We start from the raw sequence: 24,587 nt of genomic DNA, 5'->3' as shown, positions 1-24,587 counted from the left end.
CGGCTGCAGGTGGTGCGGCCCAGGCCGGGGTCCGGATCCCGGCGCGCCGAAGGGCCGCGGAAATCTCACGGGGCAGCCCCGCGCTCCGCCCGCGGGGGCCCAGCCGAGGCGCCCCGGGGTCCCCGCGCCGCCCGCACCCACAGCGCCGCGCCGGCGCCTCTGCCGGTGGCCGGGGGTTATGAATGGGCGCAGCGGAAGCACCGCCCCCCCCGGACGTGACGCTCGGCCAATGGCAGCGCGGGCTGCGTGGATGGATGAGGTCAGCGCTGTCGTGTCGGGAATGGAATGTGTAAGTGTAACATTCAGAACCGGGTAACATTCGGCGACCGAACGCGGCGGTCGGCAGCGATCGCGCGGGGGCCTGGGAAGCGCCGCTCGGGGCCGGCACTGCCCGCGGGGAGGACGCGCCGCCGCCGTCACCCAGAGCCGCCGCCGCCGCCTCCAGCCTCCTCCAGCCGGGCCGCCGCGCGTCCCGGGGGCCGGCCCCGCGAGCGCAGGAGTAAACACCGCCGGAGTCTCGGAGCCGCTGCAGAAGGGATAAAGAGAGATGCAGGGATTTGTGAGGTTACGGCGCCCCAGCTGCAAGATGCACTAGCCGGCTGAACCCGGGGATCGGCTGACTTGTTGGAACCGGAGTGTTCTGCACGAGAGCCTGGATGAGTTGAAGTTGCTTTCCAGGGGCTCGTTTTCCACGCTGCCGGGAGGAACCCGAGAGGCAAGGAAATCACTTCGTCTTGCCATTGATTGGGCATTGGGAGCTTTTTTTTTTTCCCCCCTCTCTTTCTTTTCCTCGGTCTTCTTGCATGCAAGAGAATTACAGTCCGCTGCTCGCCCGCCTTGGGTGCGAGATATTCCGCCCCGCTCTCTCCCGTCCATTGTGCAACCCAAAGATGAAAGACCGAAGGGGAGAAAGTTAAAGAAATCGCCCACATGCGCTGGATCAGTCCACGGCTTGGGGAAAGGCATCCAGAGAAGGTGGGAGCGGAGAGTTTGAAGTCTTTACGGGCGGGAAGATGGCGGACTGGAGCTGAAAGTGTTGATTGGGAAACTTGGGTGATTCTTGTGTTTATTTACAATCCTCTTGACCCAGGCAGGACACATGCAGGCCAAAAAACGCTATTTCATCCTGCTCTCAGCTGGCTCTTGTCTCGCCCTTTTGTTTTATTTCGGAGGCTTGCAGTTTAGGGCATCGAGAAGCCACAGCCGGAGAGAAGAGCACAGCGGTCGGAATGGCTTGCACCACCCGAGTCCGGATCATTTCTGGCCCCGCTTCCCGGACGCTCTGCGCCCCTTCGTTCCCTGGGATCAGTTGGAAAACGAGGATTCCAATGTGCACATTTCGCCCCGGCAGAAGCGAGAGGCCAACTCGAGCATCTACAAAGGCAAGAAGTGCCGCATGGAGTCCTGCTTCGATTTCACCCTTTGCAAGAAAAACGGCTTCAAAGTCTACGTCTACCCACAGCAAAAAGGGGAGAAAATCGCCGAAAGTTACCAAAACATTCTAGCGGCCATCGAGGGCTCCAGGTTCTATACCTCGGACCCCAGCCAGGCGTGCCTCTTTGTCCTGAGTCTGGACACTTTAGACCGAGACCAGTTGTCACCTCAGTATGTGCACAATTTGAGATCCAAAGTGCAGAGTCTCCACTTGTGGAACAACGGTAGGAATCATTTAATTTTTAATTTATATTCTGGCACTTGGCCTGACTACACCGAGGACGTGGGGTTTGACATCGGCCAGGCGATGCTGGCTAAAGCCAGCATCAGTACTGAAAACTTCCGACCCAACTTTGATGTTTCTATTCCCCTCTTTTCTAAGGATCATCCCAGGACAGGAGGGGAGAGGGGATTTTTGAAGTTTAACACTATCCCTCCTCTCAGGAAGTACATGCTGGTCTTCAAGGGGAAGAGGTACCTGACAGGGATAGGGTCAGACACCAGGAATGCCTTATATCACGTCCATAACGGGGAGGACGTAGTGCTGCTCACCACCTGCAAGCATGGCAAAGACTGGCAAAAGCACAAGGATTCTCGCTGTGACCGAGACAACACCGAGTATGAGAAGTAAGTGACGGGCCTCAGCGGGTTAGCCCCAGGCCCTGCCCTCCTGGGTCCAGGTGTGGGGTTGGGGAATGAGGGTGGGACAGGGGAGCCCCTCCGGTCCGCTTCCTCTTGCTCCAAGCCTGGGACGGAGCAGCCTGGTTCTCTGGTGTGTGGCTCGGAGCTGAGGACCCAGAGTTGGAGCTCCTCGGGCAAACGGAAAAGCCTGGAGCACTTTCTTGGGCCAAGTAGGTGACAGTGTATCCCTCTTGCTTGGAAAACCTTCAGGGTGATGTGTCTTCTATGAAAGGTGTGGGTTTGATCCAAGTTTGGAACCTGCGCTTCACTGGCGGAGCCAGGAGAGTGTTTGTGAGAGGTTATAGGGACCCCAGAGGCTCTGAATCCACCCAATCTAGGGACCTTTCACCCAAGATTGATGCTTTATTTGCTGTTCTCACGAGGAGGGAGGGGAAGCTGCTTTCCCTGGAATTCTCCCATCCTCCAATTGTCATCTTTCCGTAAACCTTAAATGTGTGTTAGTAGTGGAAGTGCTCTAATTTTAGCTCCTAAACTTTCTGTGCCTGTCTCTTCCCTACTCCCAGATGGCATTGACTTTTATGAAGGGAGACTGTAAGCTGGTTAGGGCCTGTGATCTTGCATGCATGCATGCATGCATGCATTCATGTGTGCTTGTTGGTATGTATATATCCTGCCTCCCCTCCTGGGAGAAAGCTGTTTGTAAATCCGGGCCTCACCTCCACTGCTGTAAACGCAAGTTGCTAATTTAGATTTCCTCTTCCCTTTTGTCTTTATAAATTTGCATGTAAATCAGTGACTGTTACTCTCTGAATGGGCAGTGAGATGCCTCCTCACCCTCTGGAGTGAAGCAAGTTTTGTCCAGTTGCTAAGTAACTGAGCTGGAGACTTTGTAGCCTTTCTCACTCTTCCTTTCCTTCACAGTGATGATAACTGACACACTGGGCTGGGGGTGGGGGGGTCAAAACTAGTTTCCACCAATGGGCTTTAACCTAAGCTTGGAGGGTCCGTTTCCTGTTCGATGGGGTGGGAGCTCCAATTTCTCAACTTGTATCTGGCTTTGAAAGAGTTAGTGAGCTCCTACGGTGCATTTCCACCTTACGCCAGTTAAAAACCAGAGCAGCCTTGTGCTACCCAAGGAAGCAAGGGGAACCTCTCCGCTGAGTACAAGAGGAACTGGCAGAGGTTGGCAGATTTTGCAGTTGATTCATGAAATGCAGAATAGGGGAAATGCTTCGCAGACCTGATTGGAACAGGAAGGGGCATGGTGGGGAAAGGGCCTTGAAATGAAAGCTTTGATTGTTGTCTGTGGATTTCCTCAGACACTCAGGCCTCTGTTGGAGGTATTGGAAGGGAAGTTCAAGTCCTCCTGTACTTGATTGCAGACAGTAAAGGAGAAGGGATCAAACACTGGGATTCCCTAACCACCAGCACCTCTTGCCTTTCAAGCATAAGCAAAGCCTGAGGCTGTAGGGTCAATTATGAATCTAAATTGTCCTCTGCTTCAGGGGCAGTTACCTGTGAATGTTGGGTGCAGTTGCCCTGGCTTCAATTTTTCTCACAAAAGAAACAAACTGTGGTTGGTAATGAACGCTTTGTTTACACGACATTTACATTGACCTATTCCCATGGGTGCTTGTAAGAAAAAAATGCTCATAGCCTTTGAAGAATTTCTTTGTCTGGTTTATGGTGGAGTAACTCGAGATGAAGTCTTAACCTTTCAGTCTAAAGCAGTCTCACTGAATTTCGTAGAAAGATCATGATGGTCTTCATTCTTCTAAAGGAGCTGGACCTGAGATCTTACCTTAAGAAATTGGAATTGTACATTTATTTGGGAAACACCCTCTATCTGATACAACAATCATATCTGCTTTACCCTCCTAGGCCTCAAATGAATATTAAATGTCTACATTCTCTGCTGAAGCGTTTTTCTAGAGATTTTGGCAAAGAGGGAAGGAGGGGTTCGTTTTCTAGAAACTTTAATTTTTGCTTCATTAAATTTCCCTAATTTTTGACCCCTTTGTGATTGCACCAAGAAATCTGACACCCACGCCCTTGTTTTGGTTTATGTTTAAGGCCACAAGGGGTCAGGCCCTCAGGATTGAGTCTCCTTTGAAAAGTGGCATTTAGTGAGGAAGGCAAGTTGCCTGTTTCTCCTGAGCAGGGATTTCTTTCACAGCCACTTCTGGATTTTCTTCATTCCTCTTTTGCATACTTTCCAGCACTAACCTTGTTTCCTGGGATGGGATGGTGCTGTAGAACGTTTGTATTCATTGGCCTTGTTGACCTGTAGTTTTAACTCATTCCTCTCACTGAGTTATCTGGATGCTTTATCGTTGAGAAATGGTGTTTGCAAACATGATTGCTTATTGCGTTGACTTTGGAAGATATGAAGATGAAGAATGAGCTCTGATATGGTGAGAATGCTCACACAGCAGGCAACCTGTCTTGTGCTCTAAAGTAAGCCCAACTACTGTACTTTGCTACTTATCCTGATGTTTTCTGGAAGTCAGCCGTGCATGTGTCAGACACAGAACTCCTCCAATCAAATGCTAACCTTGTTCCAGCATTCTAGAGGAGGATGTTGCAGTTAGGTCTATAGAAGTCATCTGAGTTCGACTTCTCATACTGCCTCATGGTGTGACTTCTGATTCATCATCTTGAACCTTAGTTTATCCTTTGGTGGAGTGGGTTTTAGATGGCTTCAGGGCACTCTATAAGCGTTCACTTGATAGTGGCTTGTGAAAACAGAATCCGTTTTCATCTACTTCCTTTCTTTATTAGCAAGTGTCTTTGAAAATGCTTCAGTTTAATTTGCTGCCACAAGTAACTACATATAACTTTGCTTTAGAATTAGGGGAATGATAATTAGATTGAAAACTTATGGTCTCATGGCCAAGTTAGGATACCATAGAATATGTACAAGTGTATCAATTAAAAAAGTTGCTTTTAGTGAAATTTAGTCTTAAGTGACAATAAATATTTAGTTTCTTCATCTCACCTTCACTTTTGTGAAAAGCAGACATTTATTGGTTAAGGTATAGAAAAGCTACGTGGAATAAAGGGAAAGGCTCTTCTCTTGTAATAGAGCAATAGTTGTGACCCAGACGTCTAGGATTATATTAGAACATCCATTTTTATGACACTCATAATTAATTTTCATCAGTTACATATATTCACAGATGTAGATGACGCCGGCTAAAAGAAGTTGATGCGGTGATTATATGATTTGTAATGAGGCTTTAGAGAAATTCTGTTTTACATCTTTTGAGCTTCTTATGCATTCTTACAGAATGACTGTATTTTTTGCATGAACTTCGTAGTTCAGATCCCTTCAGAGGACATTATTGTGAAACTTCCAATTTGGCCTTCTGAAATAGAAGAAAGAAGGAAATGAGAGGTGGCTTCTATCTTTGACCCCTCCGAGGAAAGCGGTGGAGAATATTTTAAGGCGCTCTTCTGGTAACAGGCAGGATTCTGTGCAGGCCCTTTGGACACCTTTTTCCTGTGTTTGTTGAAGCTCACAATCCTGGTATTTTTAAGGGTCCCGAGGTTAAGTGATCATTCAACTTCCAAACATCCTCCTTTTACTGATGTGGAAACTGAGGGATAGACTGATGGATTTGCTTAAGGTCAGAAAACTGGTTTGTGGCAGGGGTAGTCCTAGAAAGTAAATCTTTTTCTGACTTTCTCTCCCTTGACCTACAATATTCTATCTTTAATTACAGACACACTTGAAAACTCTCCAGCCACTGGAAGGTCCTTGTTGATGGTGTTTCTTATAGGATTTCTCTTGGACTCATTTGGGAAGCTAATAAAGACTTTGGACAAGCTTTGTGGGGTGGGGGGAGAAAGCACATACATGGATAATTTGTCATCTAGTTTTAGGGGTTGATGCACAGCAACTACTAAAGGGCATTGTCAGACTTGAGAACTTTTGCTCTCGGGCTTGCATATTTCTTTTCATTGCCAACTAAGTTGGAGGTCCCTGGAGCTGTTGTGTCTAAGTAGGAGTTGTGGGAACCTTTCAGTTTGGCCTCAAGGAATTGATTCACTGAATGAGAAGCTGAATTTAGATGCATTTATGGCAAGCACAAAATGTGTACAAGTAAATGATGTGTTTATTCCCCCTTTTCCCACACTATGTTCCCAGACACGACAGCAAGTTCGTGATCCAGCAGGGAGCCTTGGAGAAATGAAAGGTGGAAATTGTGCTTCTCAGGTTTTAAATGTAAAATATTAGCACCCTGTCCTCCACAGGTGTACGGTAGCACAAACACATTTCTAAAATAAACCACAAAAGCACAGCTAAGGCCAGCCCTAGGCTAATCTTGAAGTTGGCAATCGTGTCTTCTTGAACTGAGGTTCTAAAACTTCTCTAACACTCCTCCCCGTTATCCTGCCTTTTTCTCAATTCCTCTGAACATGCTTTCTGAAGAGAGCCCAAGAACCTCATTTGTAAGGAATCCTTAAATGTTGGGGTTCTGTGTGCTACTTCTAAGGACATTGCAGATTGATTGAGTCCAGTTCAACAGATGGCAGCTGCCAGTAGAATCCTTGAGCTAAGCCTGCAGAGAATGGCTTGCTAGGAAGGCCCTGCCTGTGAGAGGCCACTGTTGGTCATCCTTGTGACTGTGACGTTAGCTTTGGATGGCACAGACTTGGCCAAAATGCGTGTTCCCTTTGTTGGAAGCCCTGTGAATGTGCCTCCCCAGAACCATGACAATGAGACACCTGCTGACAATGAGCTTGGCTATGCTAAAGTCACACCAAAGGTTGTGCTTGGTAGGGCCTGGCTCCTCTGCTCACGGGTGTCTCGCCAGGCCATGTTCCAGGTGTGTAAGCTGAGGCCCGCTCTGGTGAGGTGCATCATCGTAGGCTGCACAGCTTGTGGGTGCCTGAATGGGGGCTACAGCCCAAGCTGTGTGACTCCTCTCATTTCTCTGAAACCTGCTGCTCCCTCGTGACCGCCACTTTCCCACCTCTTCAGAGGAACCTCTCTGGCTCAGTGGTCACTGGATGCCCCAGACTCTGGAGCATGTTTGTGTTCTGATGTGAACATGGGAGTTCACATTTCCTCGAGCCCAACAACCATCTGGTTTTCCTTCAAAGTGCTTCTGCCCAATGACCAAGTTTCTCTAATGCACAAGGACTTCCTCACAATTGCACGGCATTTGTCCAGTGCCTGATGGAAAGTTGCCTTTATTAGCACCTTAAGCCTTTCAACCAGTGTAAAATCTCCCATTTTACAGATAGGAGTGCAGGCCTCGAGAAGGTCAAGTAAAGAGCCACAGGTGCATCTGGTGAGGACATGGCGGTGTTCGAACCAGGCATTCTGAATGCCGAAGACAGTGCTCTTTCCCCTACAGGATGTTACCACCTTAAAGAACCAAACAAAATGTCTACCTGTTCACAGTTGTGTGTCAGTGAGTTTAATATCATTCCAGCCTTTGTGCATCGTATCCTCCCCACCCCCACTGCTTTCCTTTCTATATATGTTTTCCAAGGAAAAATTTGGCTCAGAGATGGGATCAAGATGGCCCATTTATCAACGTGGTGTGCTGCAGTTCATGCCATCGAAAAGAGTCAGACACAACTTAGCGACCGAACAGCAAAAACATTGAACTTCAACTCTTCCATTCAAGGGGTGTTAATAACTTTGTCTGTGTAGATTCTGGCTTTCATTCTCCCCCAAAGCTCTTCCCAGCAAAGTGAGGCAGTGAATTGTATGTGACCTTTGCCCTCACTGATAGCACCCTGTGGGGTTTGCCCTGTACTAGGTGTCAATGAACCTGTGAGATGGTACAGGAGTGATCGTTGCCCCAGGTAAGAAGGTGTGATCCTGTAGAACTGGGAGACCCCCTGGAAGGTTCCACTTCTGACAGAACCGGCCAAGTTTCTAGAGTATAGCACACCACTGTTCCCTACCCTCAGGATCCCATTAGAAAAACAGCGGTTAAAAAATTATGAAAGTTACGCAGAGCCTGAGACCTGGGTTCAATCCCTGGGTCAGGAAGATCCCCTGGAGAAGGGAATGGCAACCCACTCCAATATTCTTGCCTGGAGAACCCCATAGACAGAGGAGCCTGTGGGCTATGTAGCCCATGGGGTCTCAAAGAGTTGGACATGACTGAGTGACTACCACAACCACAACCAACATGCAGAGCTTTTGTGGAAAATTAGGCAAATGCAAAAGCTATGAATATGAAAACAAGTTTCTTCTCTAATCCTCGCAATAAGAGCTCACCACTGTTATGAAACTTCAGAAGATGGACTTTTATAACCAACATGTACACCTCTATGATTATGTCATTCTGTCTCTGCGTATCCAAGTACCTTATATAGATATGTTAATTACTGCTTAATTAATAGTAAATAATGAATCTGACACGTTTTCTTTAAGTTTCTTGTTTGTGCCAGACACATAGTTGTTGGAGCTTGGGGCATCCAGGAGCGAATACAACAAACTTCTGGCCAGCCTCGTCTGTGGGTTTTATAAAGTCAGAATCCGACTTTAAATGTATTTTTACATGTTGCTTTTTTCTTAACATTATCCCAGAGCATTTTTCTCTCCCTCTAAATAGGAAAATCCTATTAAAATATTAAAGTAGGATTTTTAATGGCTGCATAGTTCTTTTTAGTAACTCATGGCTGTATCATAGTTGATTTCCATTTTCTTATTTAACAGATTGAACTTGTTTCCCATCTTTTATTATACTTGGGCCTGTGATGAATTTCACTGTACTGAGGATTTGTTTTCTTCTTGAACAAGGTCTCTATCAGAAAATACAGCACTTCCTTTCTCCCAGCCCCCACCCAGATCCCTTTTGGATGAATAGCTGTTCTTGAGGTGAGTCTGAGCACCCATTTAGTGAAGTAGCCATCATGAAATGACTGCTTAGATAAACATTTGTAGGTGTTAATTGGTCCTGCAGGGGGTCTTTGAAGCTCCCACAGCTCTGGTCCCTTTGAAGTTTTGTTTTTGCTGGAGCCAAAAACCTCTATTGTGTTATTGAGCAAACTTCTTCCTTCCTGCATTCTACAATCCTTTCCTGGGATCCCAGAATCTGCGGGCCTAACCTGAATAGGTGTCATTTTTTAAGTTAACTGTATCAGTCACTCCAAGTCCCTCATCTCTCTTCTCTTTGGTTGTTGAGTTTATAGTTCTTTGGAGGTGAATTGAGGCAGGTGGCCTTACCGGTGGGGTGTCTAGGTCAGATCTGGGATTCTAAGTGCAAATGAGGCACTGTTCTAAGTGATTTACAAGTCTGAGGGGAATTGGTTAGGGCTCCGTGCTTTTACTGCTTAGGGCCTGGGTTCAGTCCCTGGTCAGGGAACTAAAATCCTGCGAGCCTCTCTGTGTGGCCAAGAAAAAAATCGAACAAAAAACCAAGACAGACAACAAAGTGAACCAAACTCCTTACGCCTAGTTAGGCTCTCTTTGCATCATAATTGCTTTGAGCAGCAGTGAGAATTTTGGAGAACTTTCCTTGTCTTGTGTACCCTCTTGTCTCCTGCAAAGAGCCCTTCCCTGGACCAGGGAAGTCACTGATCCATGCACATTCCTGGACTCGGTGTTGAAGCTCTCAGCCTCAGTTTTCACATCTGTGAGTGGGGATCATAACCCCTTACAGGGGCATTGAAAGGAGGTATGTGGGTGAATGCTTCTGATGCAAAAACTGGTAAATGCTAATATGCTCTACAAGGTGCTGATGTTTATTAAAAACCATCTTCCTGCCATTTTCTAATTAGCCACAGAGGTTGCTTCGTTTCATAACTTGGCTCTTAACTAAGCCACAGAAATAACTGCTCACCTCTTTCTTCATGTGTAATCCTCAGGAAATTGTGGTAGGTGCTCTGGAAGGCCACCCATTGTTTCTGTGGGCTGTGGAAAAATTGTAGATGGGCATTGGAGCTTGCAGGTGGGCTGGGGCAAGGGTGTGAGCAGGTGGAGGGGGGCGTCTCTGGGCAGTCAGGCACTGCCTTGCCAGTACATCCTCCAATTTCCCTGGGCGACTGCTCCAAGAATGCAGATGGTCACTTTTGCAGGTGACTTCGGCACCCTGATAGGTTGAGGGTAACTTTTGGAAGGATACCGCATGTGAATGGGTTAGTTCCACAGGCCCTTAGGTTGCAAAGAGCAGGGTACTACTCAGACCACCTTATGTCACAGGATTTATTGTGAAGGACACACGGAACAGAAGCTGGACTGGAACTGCTCCAGTGAGTTCTTAGGACCCAGCGCAACACCTGGGTATCTCCATCTGGACCTTCATCTCTGCCCTGGCTGGCACCTCTGTCCCTGTGTGTGTCTGCCAATCATGGGCCAGTCTTTCCTGAATTCTCTCATGCAGGCCCTGGATGAAACCAGCCTGATTGGCTGCCCTGGGGATCCTTACTCCTTCGAGGGACAGCCATTCGTATTAGGCCACGTCTCTGGGTCTGCTGGCGATCTCAGCAGTTAAAAGGCTGCCCTGTCAGATTGTCATTCTTGATTGAATTGGTGGCTATCCTTTTGCAAAGAGCAGCCTAAAGTTGCTTCCTGAAACAGGGGACTGTGGTTAGGGGAAGTTGGCTGTGGTAGACACTGTTGAAGCTGTATCCTGTTGGCACTGACAGATTTGAGCCTGGTTGATGATGATGATAGCATTCTTGAGAGCATACCATGTGCTGGGTAATGGGCGGTGTCTTCTTGAATCTTTATGTCCATCCAAGCAGGAAGATATGCATTTGAGATGCAGAACAAAGTTCAGAGAATCTTTATAAGTGACTTTCCTAAGTGCACACAGCAGGGATACCAGCCAAAGGCCGTCAGCATTCTGCGCCTGCGTTCTTCATGTTGGCTCTTCACATTGGTGTCTGTTGCTTCTGCACAGCTGGAGCTGATGTCATAAAGACCACACACACACGTCAACAATAGTGTGAATGATTTATGGAGTATCACTTGTGTTTCTCACCTAAAATTTATTTCATCTTACTGAAGAGGAGGCAGTTCTAACCAACTTGGTAATCTGGTTTCTTAGCCCACAGCAGATTCAAAGCAATCAATTTAAAGAGAGAGCACTTCTTGGGAAGGCTGGTCTGGGAAGAAGGGACAGCTGGCAACCCAAATAGAAGGAAGCAGACCAGGAAGTGATAACACCCAGAAGAAGTAAAGAAGCCCTGCAATTTTTTTAAAAAAATTCTTTTTATGGGAGTGTAGTTGCTTTACAATGCTGTGTTAGTTTCAGCTGTTCAGCGAAGTGAATCAGCCATACATATATATATTTTCCCTCTTTTTTGTATTTCCTTGTTATTTATGTCACTAGAGAACCTTGAGTAGAGTTCCCTGTGCTATACCATAGGTTCTCATTAGTTACTAATTTTATACATAGTATCAGTGCTAGTCTCCCAATTCATCCCACTGTCCCTTTTCCCTCCTGGTATCCATACATATGTTTGTCTCTACATCTGTGTCTCTATTTTTGCTTTGCACATAAGTTCATCTGTATTGTTTTTCTAGATTCCATATATAAGTGATACTATGCGGTATTTGTTTTTCTTTCTTATTTCACTCTTTATGACTGTCTCTAGGTCCATCCGCATCTCTGCAAATTGCACAATTTCGTTCCTTTTTATGGCTGAGTAATATTCTATTTTAAATATGTACCACATCTTCTTATCCATTCAAGAAGCCTTGCAATTTAAGCTCAGCTGGCCCAGAGCCTGAGCGTGTCCTACAGATACCCCATAAGTGTGCCTGTGAGCCCTGCCACCTGGCACTGTGGCTGTCACACCAACCAGAGCTTCTGTAAATATCAGATAAACTATGCCATGGTATAGCGCCGACCACAAGCCATCACTTGTGTACAGCAGCCTTCGTTTAAGAAAGTAGGGGAGCATGTAATGAGTTTTGTAACTTTTTTTTTAACCCCTGTGGTGACCTACAGATACCCCATAAGTGTGCATGTGAGTCCTGCCACCTGGCACTGTGGCTGTCACACCAACCAGAGCTTCTGTAAATATCAGATAAACTATGCCATGGTATAGCGCCGACCACAAGCCATCACTTGTGTACAGCAGCCTTCGTTTAAGAAAGTAGGGGAGCATGTAATGAGTTTTGTAACTTTTTTTTTAACCCCTGTGGTGAAAATAAAAATATTTTTTTGGCCCTAAAAAGAAGCTCTCTATTTGAAAGCTTATCTATTAATACTAAGCTCAGCAAGTTCCCCAAGGGCTTGGGGTGCAAGGGGTGTCCTTGGGGTTTGTATCAAAGTTCTGGTATGTTTTGCTAACTCAGATTTCTGGGGTTTTATGAACGTATCAGTACTGTAATGAGAAATATGAAGTTTTCTGGTATTGCTGTGTGGGCCTGTGATGCTAGTTATTCTTGATTGACTAGCCTTCCAAGTGACTTGGGCCCTGGGCTCAGGTAAAGAGCTGCCCCAGGGGTGGAGTGTGGACTCTGGGAATTAGAGAGGGAAGGTGCCCATAAAGGGATGAAGAGCCGCCGCTTATCTATAGCTTAGAGGCTGCCCTGGATGGCGCGTTGGGGCACACGTCCTGCTGTTCCCCCTTTTCTAGGGGCATCCAGCATGGGAACTAACGGGTGGAAGTCTGGAATGGATTTCATCCATCCTGCATATATGCCGGCATCCAGACAGACTGGTGTAAATCATCCACAGCAGCACTGATAAACATAGGACCATGCCACCATCGTACTCGGATTTGCCGTGGAGGCTTCTCGTGGTTCATCCATACAGTATGGTGGGGGTAGGGGCTGGGGTTGGTGCAGCTCCGCCTTTTCTGTCCTCAGGCTCTTAGTGGAGTCTCATTCCTCCTCTTCCTCCCTTTCCCCGCATGCCCTCCACTCTCTGTCTTGGAAAGCTGTCCGCTGCTCCATTTATTTCTTCCAGAGCCACTTCCTTGGTGCCCCAGACTTAGTCACAATCCCCTCTTGTGGGCTCTTGTAGAACTGTTCTCCATGGCACGGCTGTGGTTTTTTCCATTTGTTTAACTATCTGTTTTTCTCTCTCCCCAGTAATTGTATGGGCCCTGAGGGGAGGATCCAGGTTGGTTTTTCACTGAACTTACTCAGCTGATACTGAGCACCTACTCTTTTCCAGGCACTGGGGATTCAACAGACACACATCCCTGCCCCACGATGGTCCCAGTCTAACGACTGGAGACTATAGCCATGTCTATTGTGGCCTATGTTAGAAAGCTTTAGATCCTGGGAAGAAAATAATCTATGGGAAGGGGTGAAGGCACTAGATCTCAACCTGGGGAGCTTCTGGAAATGGAGCCAAGGTCCTACTCCTGGCCAATCAGACTGTTTGGGGATGAAGTTCAGGTGTTTAGAAACGCTCACCACGTGATGTAGATGCACAGTGAGAATGGGAGTGGGGCATTTACAGTAAATGTGGGGGCAAGAAGGCCCTGTCCGTAAAGTGACACTGGACTGCCTCACTGCTGCATCTTCACAGCCTAGCACTGTGCCTGACCGGCCCACACTGGACACTCCGTTTTTGTTGGATAAGTGAAAAGGAGAAATTACATTTATTTAAACAAGTTACGTTCATTTATAAATTTAAAAAATCAATTTAGTTAGCAAATCACACTTATTCATTTATTTTACATGTGTTGAATTACATTTCTTTAACATTTATTTATTTGATTACTATGTTTAATCAAAATGCTGTTAACCATTTATTCAGTGTATGGTCTATAGGTGTCCCTGTCTTTGTGTTTTCCCCAAGTGCATCATTTACTGATTCACCCAGTTTCTTTTTATTTCCAAAGGGTATATTTCTTCCAATAACCTTTTTCTCCTCCTCCACAGTAGTTTCTTTTCTTTCTTTTTCTTTTTTGTTCCTGTTCTGTTGAATAAGCTATCAGTGAAACCAAATTAAAATGAACTGACAGGCTTTCCTATGTAATGTGAATCTAAAGAATTTATTGCTACAGGAGAAACCATTATGGTGTTTTTGTCATTTAATTTTAACAGTCTGTAGATATTGGGACTTTCTGTCCCCCCTTAATTGCAATTTTTCTCCCAAATGGTAGGTCGAATATAACTTTTGGCTTTCATTTCCTGCTCAGGTTACATCCCAACTTTGTTAACTGATATTGAAGCGTTGCCCCAGAGTATATAGTAACACAGTGCTTAATTGAGCTATCAGGCTTCTAATGAATTCATATTGAGATTTATCATTTAATTAAAAAGCAAAGGGGAAAAAAGCAGAGGGAAGGTATTCCATTGTTTCTCCCCTTGGCCTCCATTTCCTGCACGTAAAAATCTGCTGACTTGTTTGTGTTAGCTTGTGGAATTGTATGGATATCGCATAGAAGTATTCAAGGTGTGTAGATCAGAGAGAAGACACTGGATCACACTTACTTGGCTTCTTAGTAGGTCTTAAATAAGGATTCTTGTTTGGTGGCCATCATATGACACTTGATTAAATATGAATTATGTTTTATGTTTTTACAAAGCTTGGGAAGGTCATTTTCCAAAATGATTTCTAGGTCTGTATATCTGAAGCAATCTGAAAATCTAATCAGAACAGATCTAATACCGAGATGCTTCAGCTTTACTGAGCAACAGAGAATAAATTTTTCTTGAAGACATCATTTCTTAAATGCCACACGCTCCTTTAAAATTCACACTGCATTAAAAAAGCTACCTTTAAGCAACACCTTTTATGATAACTGCATTTTTAAGCATTGCAAGTGTAATGTTGCAAATCTGTAAGTGTAGGGTCGTCAGTCTTTTATTGATTCAGAGACTGGAAATGTATAATATGCTCTGTATTTAGATTGTAGAGCTATATCACATGTTTTTTAAAAAAATTGAACAGTATTCTATATGAAGATAAAATTTAAGTACCTAAATGTTTAGTAAAGTTCAGAGAAGGAGTAGTATTTTCCTCCATTTATTTTAGGCTTAGCCGCCTCTAAGGAGTGACACAAGTAGGGTAAAATATCAAGTTATCAAAATAGATCTTTTTGAAAAATTGAGATATAATTGACATATAACATTGTGTTAGTTTTAGGTGTATATCATAATGATTTCACGTATACATATATATGTATATATCATATATATTGCCAAATGATGATATATATATATAGATATATTGTAGAATATTATATATATACATATTGTGTCAGGCTCCTTTGTCCATGAAATTCTCCAGGCAAGAATACTGAAGTGGGTAGCCGTTTCCTTCCTCAAGGGGATCTTCCGAACGCAGGGATCAAACCTGGATTTCCTGCATTGCAGGTAGATTCTTTACCGTCTGAACTACCAGGGAAGTCCACCTGTATATTAGTAATATGTATATGTTGTGAAATGGTTACTACAGTAAGTTTAGCTAACATCCATCACCATACATTTTTACAAATTTTTTTCTTGTGCTGGGAAATTTTAAGACTTACTCTCTTAAGAGCTTTCAAACATACGTTACAGTGTTAACTCTAGACACCATGCTGTACATTATATCCCCAGGACCATTTATCTTAAAACTGAAAGTTTGTACTTTTTGACCACCTTTTTATTCACAAGTGGTATTCATATGATATTTGTCTTTTTCTGACTTATTTCACCTGGCATAATACCCTCAAGATCTATCTGTGTTGTCCCAAATGGCAAGATCTCCCTCTTTCTTAAGGCTGAATAATATTCCATTGTGTATATGTACCGCATTTCCTTTATCTGTTCTTAGGTTGTTTCTGTGTCTTGGCTACTGTCAGTGATGCTGTCAGAATAAATCTAAAGTTTCTATAAAAATGAGCTCAGAGATTAAGTACTCTTAAATTCCAAGTATGAAGGAGATATTCTAGGGGTGTTGGTGACACTTTGGGCCTCGCTAGGTCCTCAAGTTTCCCTTTACTGGTTTTCTTGCACAGAGTCCTGTGAGTTCGTCCCTGATTGGAGCTGTCAGGTATGTCTGTACACACATATGTATGTCTTTGCATCTGTCTTTTCATCTGAGGAGAGGAGCCTGGTGTTCAGTCATGTTATCGTGGTGTCAGTTTTATCTGGAAGGAGGAGAAATAAGATCATCGGCGTGATCTTAAAGATCTGATGTAACTCTTATATTATGTAGATAAAGTAGTAGAGATCCAGGGAAGTTGGGCAACTTGCCCAAGGTCATGTGGCTGGTTGTGACAGAATAGGGAATGGAGCACCTGCCTCTTGACTTCCAGGAGTGTGACCGTATGGCACGGAGGTCACGCACTTGGGCTCTGGAAACCAGGGGCTTGAATTTGAATGGTGGTTCTGCCACCAGCCATGAAACCCTGGGTGACTTCTTTCCTCCCATTTCTTTACTTATAACATGCAGATGATAATAACTCCTACTTCATAGGGTTGTGACTGTGAGGACTAAGTGAATATTACACATAAGATGCTTAGAATAGTGCTTATGCAGTAAACGATTAGTAACCATTGTTACTGTCATTAATCTTCCTGTGCCATTAAATCACGTTTGTCTTGTATGGCTTCCGATTTATTGCTTGTGTCTATTTATCATCCCTTTCGTTTCTTCCATTGGCTCTGTTTATAGCTCAGTCTAACTGTAACCTGCAATGTGATACAGTAGCTTGCTAGTCATATAGAAGTTCTAGGTGGTTTGGTAAGTGCCCAGAATTCCAACCACCTGTTGTAGCTGTTGCCAAAATACAACAGATTTTCATTTCCCAGAAGTTGTTTCATCAAGGATGCAGATCATTAATATGACTTAATGTCTTCGAAATTTTTTTTTCTTTTACAAAAGTACACATCATACTTCCCACCCATTCTGTGAAGCTGAGCAATGACATGAATCTTCTTGTTCCTGCCTCTTTTTTTTTCTTATTTAAACATTTTATTTCTTATTGGAGTATAGCCGATTAACAATGTTCTGATAGTTTCAAGTGCACAGCAAAATGATCCAGTCATACATATACACGTATCCATCCTCCCCCAACCCCCGCTTCCATCCATTGTTCCTGCTTTTTGAAAAAGCAGTAAAACAGTGGCAGACTTGCCAGTGGCATCACCTGAAATGACTTTCTGAGCTAAGCCTGCTTCAGACAGAGAAGATAATACTATTTTTTCTTTTTTCTTCTCTCTCAATTCAAGTAGATGAAGGCGCAGTCTCTTCATGATGGGGTACTTAGCAAATCAGGAAGCGATAACATGAATAACTTTCTCCTTTCCCAAATTTGCATGATAGTTAACAATTGATGGGTTTTCTTTAGGGAGGCATTATCAGCTGCAGCAGGAACCAGACCTCTGGACCCTTTCTGAGTGCTAAGTTGAAGCAGTGCTGTACCTACCGTTGATGATAAACTTGTAATTGCAGTCAGGGTGAATGTTGGGGAGGAAATTTTAGCCTGTGTTCTGAAGATCTGGGAGGGTTCAGACACATCGTAATTTATATTTTCATTCTTTCTCTCGGGAGACATAGCTGCAGTTATGAACAAACACATGGTAGGAGCTGTTCTGAAATAACCATTTCTGCCACCAAATCCAGATGTGATCTGATTCCTACTTTATTCCATACTGAAGTGGGCCTGACTGTGTGATAAAGATGTACCACACGGGCCACACCTTATCCCTTGGCACTTTATTACACCCCCCCCACCCCCAAAAGAACAGGATCATATCCTTGTTGTAAATCACAGAATCCTATAGAGTGTTCTTTAACATCAGCTTTTGCAAAAGAGACCCTGGGGACAGCTCATTAAGTGTAAGTGGGACCTTCCACCGTCATTCATCTCAAGCACGATACTGCTTGGCTGCAGAGGATAAGCAGGTGTGTATTTTATTCATAATAGCAACTCTAATCTTGTGTTTGTATGTGGAGGAAATATTCAAAATCATTTTTTTCCTGGGGATATTATGGGGTCAGTGTTGCATATTGTTTTCTACCAAGAATCAGGAACTTTTTTTTTGTCCCCCTTCCTTGTCCTACAGTTCGCTCATCTCTTCCCCACAAAGTAAAAACTGCTTTTCTTTCTCGCAGTAGCTGACTTGCAGATGTAGGTAGCAGTAGAGATAAAAGGATCATTTTGTATTTCCAGTTAACTCATTTAATTAGATGAGGTGAATTAATTGGATTTTTTGACATGTCTTTTAACGTCTAAGATATTCACTTTTGGATTTCCCAGGTACAGCAGCTTTCTCAGTCTGCTCCTCAGTTCAGGACTGGTGTAAGACCTGTCATTTGAAGCCTGTCATTTGAGTTCCCCTTGAGGGGGTAGAAAAGTGGCCGAGTGATTTTTCAGATAGTAGAGCATAAATCAACAGGCCCAGGGCATTCCCTGGTTATCACCTGGCTCATCAGCAGAAGCCTGGATTAAGCATTGCTCTGTCCACACACAGCAGATGAGGTGGTAACCTAAGGGCCTGTTTCCGTCATGTGTGGACGTACTCTCTGAAGTTTCCTCCCCACTCTGTTTTCTCACCCTGTATAATTTTAGAGCTCTGCAAGCTTTCAGGGACCTCCTTATGTCTGTCATTCAGGGCCTGGGGAAGTTCCGGAATTTAGATTGGGGCAGTTTTAAACCTTACATCATTGTACTGTGCATTGTAATTATTTAGGTTTTGTCTCCCTAGATACCTATTTTGTCTCTCTAGGTGTATACCTGGGTAAAGCCGGTTCCTTTTCCTTTGTACCCCCAGAGTTCATTCCCCACTTCAGAGCTGACTTGCTAGATACTTAGTTAAATCTTACTGCATTTGATTAGCCCATTGAAGTCCTTTCTTGGCTCTAGAAATTCCAGAACCCAAACAGATGAAGGTAAGACTCTGGAGTATATACTGGAATTTTTCAGCTTTTAAAAAAATAGTGTTTTTTAGTTTAATTTTTCTTTAGTATCTATCTTTTTCAAATATAGATCAAGGGAGCCAAAAAATTTACTGGGATCCAAGTGTACATAGCACATCATTTCATGGTGGAAAAGTAACCGCAATAGGCTCTCTCTCTACCATTTGCCTCCAGACATCTTTTGATCACAAAGTTATTTGGAGGTTTCATACTTTGTGTTCTACTTGGACTTAAGTAAGATTTAAATCATAAGTTTTATCTTTAGACTTGTGTGTTTGTTTTTCATCTGTTTTCCTGGTATTAACACAGTGCCGAGCATATAGTAGCTCCTCTAGAAATATTTGTCCAATGAGTATCTTTTGGCCATGGTGACCTATAAATGTGGAAAGAAAGACTTTTGGAACATAATAGAATTCTTTCATTTTGTTTGGAATAAGCAACCCAAAAGGGGATATTGAATAGAAAAAGTAAGTTTAGAAGAATCCCCCCTCCATTGCCCCCCGACCCCACATTAGGTTCAGTATAGTTAGTGTTAGTTGCTCAGTTGTGTCCAACTCTTTGTGACCCTGTGGACTGTAGCCTGCCAGATTCCTCTGTCCATGGAATTCTCCAGGCAAGAATACTGGAGTGGGTAGCCATTCCTTTCACCAGGGGATCTTCCTGACCCAGGGATCGAATTGGGTCTCCTGCATTGCAGGTGGATTCTTGACCAGATGAGCCACAAGGGAAGCCCTATGAAGCTAGAGACTCACCAAAATCAGATGATGATTTGCAGCTTTGAAATAACTTGTGTCTCTGACTGTCATTTTAGCTATGAGTAGGTTCCCGGTCGTAATTCCATAATGTCCTGAAAAGCCTGCTTTATGGCCCTTGAGCTGCATTGTGTTGTCTAAGGCCTCAGTTCTTGGCCAGGTACAGTTTCTATTGCTTCAAAGTTCGCTTCCTCCCGGAGGGCAGGCTGAGAGAGACAAGTCCTTGTAGGGAAGTGTGGTGGACTTTCCTGATAGCTCCACAAGAGAAGAAGCCTCTGCTCCCTCCCAGGAAGGGACCAACCCTGCAGCTGGGACCAGAATCTCCATCTCCACTGTCTGCTAATGAATGGGGAGCCGCCTGCCCTGCTGAGCCAACCACTCTTGGTGCCCTCAGCTTTTCTGGACTCTAATCCCATCTCAGAGACCTTACACAGAAGGTCCAGGGATGCAGTTCTGTGGCCTCATGCACCTGGGGCTGTTTCCCGCAGGCGGGCTTTCAGTTTCCAGGGTTCGTCTCTAGGCTACTTCATTCTTTTCTTCCAGGCCTTCCATTGCCACTGACTTCTCTGCAGAGCAGATTCTGTCACCTCCCACTGCCTTTGACGAGGATAGGTTTTACACACCTCTCTTTTCCTGGGTCCTCGCTTGCTCTAGTCTGAGTCACCCACCCTACTCTCTGCTGCTGCTTTTTAGCTCTTTAGTTCTTTTTTTAGTAACCCTCCATCCCTCCTGTGAGGGTTGTGTGCACACGTGTACACACACACACACACACACACACTCTCTCTCTCTTTCTCTCTCTCTTCCTGTTCCCTAATTCCCTTTCCCTATGTCACCTCTCTTATTGCCATTCAAATCAAGCTCTTCTAACTCTTAAGGGTTCTTATCTCAGAAGCTGGAGTTTACATTTAACTTTTTAAGATAGAGCCACCCAAGGGTATAGCATAAACCACAATCCAATGAGTGAGAAAAAAATGTTTTTTAATTACGGTTGCAGATTGCAGAACTAATATTTGAGCACTGTTCAAAGTTCAGATGCTATAGAAAGTGAAACTTACCTGTAATGCACCCGTATATCATCTTGAACTGTTGAGTGTATATATCCTGTTTTTGAGGCACATAGCATATTATTTATTTTCTTGAAAATAGGATTATTTTACACACACACACACAATCTCCTCCTTTGTAATTTTTTTTTTAATCACTGAATTATACATCAGGCACTATTCCATGTCAGTACATACAAATCTCCCTTGTTTTAACAGCTATATGGTATTCCATTGTGAAAATAATTCTTTGATTAGGTTACAGCAGAATATCAAGTGTGGCATTTGAATCCTGATCTTAGTCTGCCTTCCTGTATATTTAGCCTCCATTCTTGGTCCAAGAAAAAGAGGTACACTAAGTATACTTCTAGCAAAATGAGTGTTTTTTTCGGGGGTGGTGTGGGGATAACTAGTTTAGTAGTTTAAGTGGTGTATTTTTTTTAATCACCTACGCCTGATTAAAACTCTGTTTTAAAGGTTAAAAAGCCTTAGGATTTTAATTGCTTTTTAAAATACAAAAATAATGCACAGTTTAGTGTGTCGATGTAACTAAAGGACCAAAGTCTGCTAACTGAAAAAAATTTAAGTCTTATGTACAGGAATAAAGAAATGTTCTCACAGAAATGGGGACTACTCTGAGATTCAGAATTGCAGACAGTGAAATTGGGATGTGGCCCATTAAATAAATGTAATTTGGAAAAGGTTTTTAGCACTACTTCACATAGTACTTTCAAAATGTCTGTTTATTTTCTCTCTTGGCACAAGTGAGTACAAATCATAACTGGTTAGATGATATCAAAAGTCTGAGACTAGGGTAGGGAGCGGGTCTTACTCTGATTTGATCAAAAGCAAACAAAGCAAAAGCAAATGGAAAAAAAAAAGTTAAATGTTTCTCATTGTGGGACTAAAATGCTGCATGCTGAGTTTTCACTTTCTGATTAGAGCTGACAGTTGAACAGATATGATTTATGTCTTTGGGGTCAGGAAGAAACTGTCAAATTTTAGTGTGGCTGTTCTTTTCTCTGTCTCCCCCCTACTTTTTTCCCCCTTAAGCATGACTGTATTAATCAGATAGCAATCAGTGTTTGACATGTCCTTCTGTGCTGTTTGCAGACTAAGTCAGAACCATGCCAAAAATCACTTTGCATTTTTCTGATGGAGCAGAAATGAACCTGTTTCATTCCATCTCATGGAGAAGGCAATGGCAACCCACTCCAGTATAGCTTTACCCAGATGGGTCAGAGCAGACCTGCCTGATTTCAAGAAACAGAGTAATATGGGGTATGGTTTAATATAGGTACCGTTAAAAGACTACCCCCCACCCCCCTCACCTCCAGGTTTTATGTTTCCTTGAATATTGGCCTTAATTTACCCCAAACAAGCCTATGAATGACCTTGTTTTAGTATCACTTGCTGATTTCAGCTCCGGAGTAATAAGCCTGGGAATGTTTTCTTTATCAGCTCATCTAGGAAGGGGGAGCAAGGTCTTCTGCAGTTACTTTGTGATACATTTACTTTCTACCTGCTGGCTTCAAACAGTATTAATTTTTATGTGCTCCTTGTGCATTGTGTTTAATTAAAAGCAGTTCTATTTGCAGAGGTACTTGTAAGATTTTTTTTTTCTCCCGAAATGAATAAAACAAATAGGCATCTGGTATTTGTTTTGTATAACACAATCCCCATAAAATGAAGAGTAATAAAACATAATTATCTGTAAAGGCTTGTTTTATAAGCCTGAGAATGGGCTTATTTCTACCAGCCTTTAAAATTCTGCTCATACTATAAAGAATCCCTTTTGTACATTAATACATAACAATAATAACAACAAAAACTTCCCAATTACATGAATGAATCCAGCTTATCTTTTATTAAATGCATTTTTTTTTTCTGTTATGGCGTAAATGACAAAAGTTTGTCATCACATTCTCTCTAGGTAAACATGTTAGGCTATAAAAGGGGAAATTTTTACTTCCTGTTCAATATTCTGTTCAATTGGGATAGCTCCATTTATGATTTTTCCCCATAATTAAAGAAACAATTTTATATCAGGTGTTGATTTTTTGGAGGGGTGGATCACAGACCACTCTGTATATTCTAAAACCTTCCTTTCAAAAAAGTACACATCAAACTTTTGCATACATTTTGATAGGATTTGCAGATCTTCTGATCCTTGGTTAAAGATTCCTGCCAATGCCTGATAATTATTTTGAAAACCATAGCTGTAATCTGAAGCTAAGGTATTAGCTTTAGTATATGAATATCTAATGATGGAAATTTGCTCACTGGTTTAGTAGCATTGGATTTAATTTTGGGGTTGGGCTTCTTTCGGGAAATGGAGGAGTACTCCTGTCTGAGAAAAAAAACCAACCCTCAGATTGTGGAAAAAATAAAAATTATTAATTCAGAGGTGGATCTGTTGTCATATTGGATGGCAGTGCCTACATCCCTGGGGGCTCCTGTTCCCAAGACCATTTTTATTGTTCCTATCCAGTGCTGGGTGCGAGCCTTGAAGTGGTGAATTCATCCTCTGAGGTTGTGTGTCCATTGCTGCAAGAATAAAAGAAGCAGTAACAAAATCACGTAGTGCAGTATTTCACGGTGACAGTTTTATGTGGTTGTGTGATGTTGCAGAGCCTTGTATGTGATATCGACCCCTTTCTCTTGAATCAAAGGCCAGGGTTTTATTGCAGAAGGGAGGCTTCAGAAATAACTGAGTCTACCACAAAGGTAAGCCCCTAAATAGTTATCCCATTCTGTCTATTATTAAACTAATTGCTTACAGGAAGTAATAAAGTGCATATATCTATTATATAGTACCTATACTTATGTCCAGTTTGAGTAATGATGTCTAATTTTAGACTTCTAACCCTTTCTCACCTTATCTTTTGGCATTGAAATTATACTAGAGCATTCATATTATTTTGAGTGTGGATGAATTCAATAAGCTTAATACTTGGTTTCTCTGTTGTCATCTATTGGAAAAGAAATAGCTTAAAATGAGAGCATCAGTTCCTTATCCAAAGTGGGGAGGTTGGATATTCCACTTCTAGATTGGCAGTTACTTTGCATGCTTATTTGAAATACCATTTTTGAACATACTTGGCAACTTAAAGTACCCAATTAAAAAGCTCTGTGGAAAGAGGAAGTCTGGGGATATGTAATTAGTCCTTAGGATTCAGAGCATTTCCTTTATGTGTGGAAGGCCATAATATGAAATCACTGGACACAATAGCTTTATGCCAGGTACTCAGAATAGAAGCCATTTTCAGGATGGATTATTTTTGTACTCTGGGTCTTAAAATGGTTTATCCAAAGAGACTTCCAACTCCATAAAAATACTGATGGTGTGAAAAAAACCTGGTTCTGTGCTTTCACAAAATTTTAGGTAGTTGACAACCATAACTAGCCATTTTAATGAACAAGACATAACATTACACAAGCATTGCTGGCATTCTTAGACTTTTTATTTTAGTTGATTGATAGCCTCACCCCTCCCACCTTTTATTTTGTTTTATTCTTAAAGGGATAAAGGTTGGGTTCCAGAAAATTGTCCCAATATGTTCCTTACCAAAACAGTGAAGTCTCCCTGGGTAAAGTTAAGTGAGCTGTATAGTCTGAGATTATTTATAGTGTTTATGATAGAGCCAAAACACTAAACACTTAATAGCTTTCCTTATTTACAAGTCAGATTCATCTAAGGGATATTCTTTATTTTTCTGCTGCTTGAAATGTTCCTTTAAAATAGATCATCAGGGAGAAAACACAGTGACAAAATTCGTTGGTGGTTAAAATGCAGGACAGATAAGTGTTTTATTTTTAAATGCTCTGCAATGGAAAAGGTCCATTTTATCTAAGTAAAAACACCACTTTTTGTCTAAGTGAAGTCACATACACACACGAGTAACATAGAATGGGTAAGTATATGT

General features: G+C 43.1%; 1 protein-coding gene across 1 annotated transcript in view; it reads left to right on the top strand.

Annotated features, from left to right (window-relative positions):
• Positions 1 to 265: 265 nt before the first annotated feature.
• Positions 266 to 24,587, top strand: part of EXT1 (exostosin glycosyltransferase 1) — a 301,860-nt gene continuing 277,538 nt past the window's right edge. Inside the window, exon 1 of the mRNA XM_081505276.1 lies at positions 266 to 2,061. Within this exon, the coding sequence (XP_081361402.1) occupies positions 1,100 to 2,061 (962 nt within the window). The 5' untranslated portion in view covers positions 266 to 1,099. The remainder of the gene's footprint in view (positions 2,062 to 24,587) is intronic.

Source organism: Giraffa tippelskirchi, chromosome 6, assembly GCF_054371585.1.
Source record: "Giraffa tippelskirchi isolate mGirTip1 chromosome 6, T2T-mGirTip1v1.2.pri, whole genome shotgun sequence".
In the NCBI taxonomy this organism is placed as follows: Eukaryota; Metazoa; Chordata; class Mammalia; order Artiodactyla; family Giraffidae; genus Giraffa; species Giraffa tippelskirchi.
The sequence above is the reverse complement of the archived record's forward strand: the minus strand, read 5'-3'. Positions and strand labels throughout refer to the sequence as shown.